Source organism: Nerophis lumbriciformis, linkage group LG13 (assembly GCF_033978685.3).
Source record: "Nerophis lumbriciformis linkage group LG13, RoL_Nlum_v2.1, whole genome shotgun sequence".
Lineage (NCBI taxonomy): Eukaryota > Metazoa > Chordata > Actinopteri > Syngnathiformes > Syngnathidae > Nerophis > Nerophis lumbriciformis.
This window is the reverse complement of record NC_084560.2, coordinates 40,142,921-40,147,878: the sequence shown is the minus strand read 5'-3', so window position 1 is coordinate 40,147,878 and position 4,958 is coordinate 40,142,921. Positions and strand designations below refer to the sequence as shown.

The 4,958-nt window shown below is 38.9% G+C and overlaps 1 protein-coding gene across 1 annotated transcript in view; it reads left to right on the top strand.

Moving 5' to 3' along the window:
* Positions 1–471: 471 nt before the first annotated feature.
* Positions 472–4,958, top strand: part of rgcc (regulator of cell cycle) — a 13,859-nt gene continuing 9,372 nt past the window's right edge. Inside the window, exons 1-2 of the mRNA XM_061970803.2 lie at positions 472–618; positions 2,715–2,888. Coding sequence (XP_061826787.2) covers positions 591–618; positions 2,715–2,888 — 202 coding nt within the window. The 5' untranslated portion in view covers positions 472–590. The remainder of the gene's footprint in view (positions 619–2,714; positions 2,889–4,958) is intronic.

Below are 4,958 nucleotides of genomic sequence, written 5' to 3'. Positions count from 1 at the left end.
TGTTTATGTGTACGTGAATGGACAGATTATTACATTAGGAGCGGGACAGCGTACGTGAATGGACAAACAGATGTTCTCAAGACAGTGTGTATTATTATTGTCATTGCCAAACACAACAAATTGTGTATATTTCTTATAACTAGCATGCGTCATGCTAACAATGCTAAGCTAAAGTTGTAATCTGCCCGGCGACAAGTGGATGGGTATAAATAAATAAGGCTTACATCACTCTGACACATAAGTTGTTTACTAACACTTTTGTTTTAACGGGGGGGTCGACGTCAGGGAGTTGTAACTTCAGCCCAGGGCGCGCACACACACACACACACACACACACACACACACACACACACACACACACACACACACACACACACACACACACACACACACACACACACACAGTCCCCGCCCCTTCCCCTTCAGGGCTCTTTAAAAAGCTGCAGCGCGCACTTTGGAGCGATAAGTTGGAAGACCTTCAGGAGAGAAGAACACAGCAGGGCTGCGTGGGAATCGAACACGCGCACTAAACGGCCACAGCGACACACGCCTTACACGTCCGGACCGCAGCGGACCCCTTCACTCCAACCATGAAGTCTCCTAAACTGGCGCGCCAAGGTAAGTTCCTCATGATGTATTAAGTCCTGTTTGCGTTACGTGTGCGTTTGTGTACGCGATTGGACAAACAAGGATGTATTCATGAACAGCTGGTTATATCCTGCATGATTGGACAGACCGTTTGTGTGCATCAGATATAACATATAACATACATCATTTTATATACAGTATATGTGAGTGGACAGACAGATGTGTTTGTGTACGTAAATGGACAGACAGCTGCTTTTATGTATGTGAATGGAAAGGGCCGTGTTTGTACGTGAATGAGAGAGTGAATAAAACGTTTTGCTTTGTGTATGTGTATCGATAAACAGATGCTTATGTGAGTGTGAATGGATAGACATACTGTATTTGCATCGTGTGTGTATGTGAGTGGACAGACCGATGCTTATAATAATTTTAAACAGAAAGAGATGTTTGTGCGCATCAGATATAACATATATCATGCATAATTTTATATACCGTGAATGGACAGACAGATGTTTACCTTGTGTTTGTGTACGTAAATGGACAGACAGCTGCTTTTATGTATGTGAATGGAAAGGGCCGTGTTTGTACGTGAATGAGAGAGTGAATAAAACGTTTTGCTTTGTGTATGTGTATCGATAAACAGATGCTTATGTGAGTGTGAATGGATAGACATACTGTATTTGCATCGTGTGTGTGTATGTGAGTGGAAAGACCGATGCTTTTAATAATTTTAAACAGAAAGAGATGTTTGTGCGCATCAGATATAACATATATCATACATAATTTGATATACCGTGAATGGACAGACAGATGTTTACCTTGTGTTTGTGTACGTAAATGGACCGACAGCTGCTTTTATGTATGTGAATGGAAAGGGCCGTGTTTGTACGTGAATGAGAGAGTGAATAAAACGTTTTGCTTTGTGTATGTGTATCGATAAACAGATGCTTATGTGAGTGTGACTGGATAGACATACTGTATTTGCATCGTGTGTGTGTGTGTATGTGAGTGGACAGACCGATGCTTTTAATAATTTTAAACAGAAAGAGATGTTTGTGCGCGAATAGACTGACCGGTGTGCAGTTTGAGCGTATTTGAATGCACAGACATATGTTTATGTGAATGGATACAGTGTGTTTACGTTGTGTGTGTGTACAGTATGTGAGTGGACAAACATATGCTTACATTAATTCAAGCAGAAAAAGGTGTGTGTGTGTGTGTGTGTGTGTGTGTGTGTGTGTGTGTGTGTGTGTGTGTGTGTGTGTGTGTGTGTGTGTGTGTGTGTGTGTGTGTGTGTGTGTGTGTGAATAAACTGACAGTTTGGGTGTATTTGAATGCACAGACAGATGTTTATGTGAATGGATAAAGTGTGTTCACATTGTATGTGAGTGGACAGACAGATGCGTATATGTATACAAATAGAAGGAGATATGTTTACGTGTACATGAATAGACAGACAAGCATGAAATATGCGAACGGAGAGACGTGTTTACTTTGCGTCCGCACGCAAATCGACAAACATCTGTTTAGTTTTTGGGTGTACATGAATGGACCGACAGTTGCTCAAGTCTGGTAAATTAAGGTAAATGGACAGGCAGCTGCTTTTATGTATGTGAATGGGAGAGTGAATAAAAAAGTTGTGCTTTGTGTATGTGTATCGATAAACAGATGTTTATGGGAGTGTGAATGGATAGACATACTGTATTTGCATCGGGTGTGTGTATGTGAGTGGACAGACCGATGCTTATAATCATTTTAAACAGAAAGAGTTGTTTGTGTGCGAATAGACCAGTTTGAGTATATTTGAATGCACAGACATATGTTTATGTGAATGGATAAAATGTGTTCACATTGTATGTGAGTGGACAGACAGATGCGTATATGTATACAAATAGATGGAGATATGTTTATGTGTACATGAATAGACAGACAAACATGAAATATGCGAACGGAGAGACAGGTGTTTACTTTGCGTCCGCACGCAAATCGACAAACATCTGTCTAGTTTTTGGGTGTACGTGAATGGACCGACAGTTGCTAAAGTCTGGTAAATTAAGGTAAATTTGTATTTTTCGCATGACTTTCCCGGGTTTTCCTCACCCGGCCTCTCTGCTTCGCCAACGCAGCCAAGCTACTGGACGTGGACGACCTGGACGACGTGTTGTGCGAGTTCGATGCCGTGATCGAGGACTTCACGTCGCCGCTGGAGAAGCGCCACTTTCGCTACGACGAGCACCTGAGGACGGTGAAGAGGCGGAGCAGCGCCAGCGTCAGCGACAGCGGCATCAGCGACACTGACAGTGAGTCGACTGGCTTTTTCTTTTTTTTTTTACAGTGTGCGTGTGTGACTGGACAGACGGATGCGTATTTTATGTGTACGTGAAAGGATAAACTGATGTTTACAATACGTGGACCAACAAGCTTTGTGTATAGAAAACATTTTAAATAGAGATCTCTATGTGAGTTAACAAACATATTTCCATTAGGTGTAAGTGATGGGACAAACATTTGTGAATTTTATGTGGGTATAGTAATGGGACATACAACCATGTTAACAATATGTGTGTATGTGAATGGATAAACATGCTATCAAAATATACATCCATACATAGTCAAACATGCTAACAATATACAGTATGCGTATGTGAATGGACAAACATGCTATCAATATATGTGTATGTGAATGGACAAAAATTATAGCTCTATATGTGTATGTGAATGGACAGACAGTGGTGTATTTTACGTGCGTCCAGGAATGGACGGACCAATATTTCTGCATGTATGTGAATGGACAGATATGTTTACAGTATGTGCATACGTCAATGGACAAACATATTTACATTATGTGTCTACTGGATCGACAGGATGCTGTTTAGTTTACGACTGTATGTGAATTGAAAAACTTGCTAAAAAATACGACAAACATACATGTATATGAATGGACAAACATGCTGACAATTTTTAACATGGACGAAAATGCTAACAATGTATGCAGATGTGAATGGATAAACATGCTATCAAAATATACATCTATACATAGTCAAACATGCTAACAATATACAGTATGCGTATGTGAATGGACAAACATGCTATCAATATATGTGTATGTGAATGGACAAAAATTATAGCTCTATATGTGTATGTGAATGAACAGACAGTGGTGTATTTTACGTGCGTCCAGGAATGGACGGACCAATATTTCTGCATGTATGTGAATGGACAGATATGTTAACCGTATGTGCATACGTCAATGGACAAACATATTTACATTATGCGTCTATTGGATCGACAGGATGCTGTTTAGTTTAGGAGTGTATGTGAATGGAAAAACTTGCTAAAAAATACGACAAACATACATGTATATGAATGGACAAACATGCTGACAATTTTTAACATGGACGAAAATGCTAACAATGTACGCAGATGTGAATGGATAAACATGCTATCAAAATATACATCTATACATAGTCAAACATGCTAACAATATACAGTATGCGTATGTGAATGGACAAACATGCTATCAATATATGTGTATGTGAATGGACAAAAATTATAGCTCTATATGTTTATGTGAATGGACAGACAGTGGTGTATTTTACGTGCGTCCAGGAATGGACGGACCAATATTTCTGCATGTATGTGAATGGACAGATATGTTTACAGTATGTGCATACGTCAATGGACAAACATATTTACATTATGTGTCTATTGGATCGACAGGATGCTGTTTAGTTTACGACTGTATGTGAATGGAAAAACTTGCTAAAAAATACGAAAAACATACATGTATATGAATGGAAAAACATGCTGACAATTTTTAACATGGATGAAAATGCTAACAATATATGCAGATGTGAATGGATAAACATGCTATCAAAATATACATCTATACATAGTCAAACATGCTAACAATATACAGTATGGGTATGTGAATGGACAAACATGCTATCAATATATGAGTATGTGAATGGACAAAAATGATAGCTCTATATGTGTATGTGAATGGACAGACAGTGGTGTATTTTACGTGCGTCCAGGAATAGACGGACCAATCTTTCTGCATGTATGTGAATGGACAGATATGTTAACAGTATGTGCATACGTCAATGGACAAACATATTTACATTATGCGCCTACTGGATCGACAGGATGCTGTTTAGTTTAGGAGTGTATGTGAATGGAAAAACTTGCTAAAAAAATACGACAAACATACATGTATATGAATGGACAAACATGCTGACAATTTTTAACATGGACGAAAATGCTAACAATGTATGCAGATGTGAATGGATAAACATGCTATCAAAATATACATTTATACATAGTCAAACATGCTAACAATATACAGTATGCGTATGTGAATGGACAAA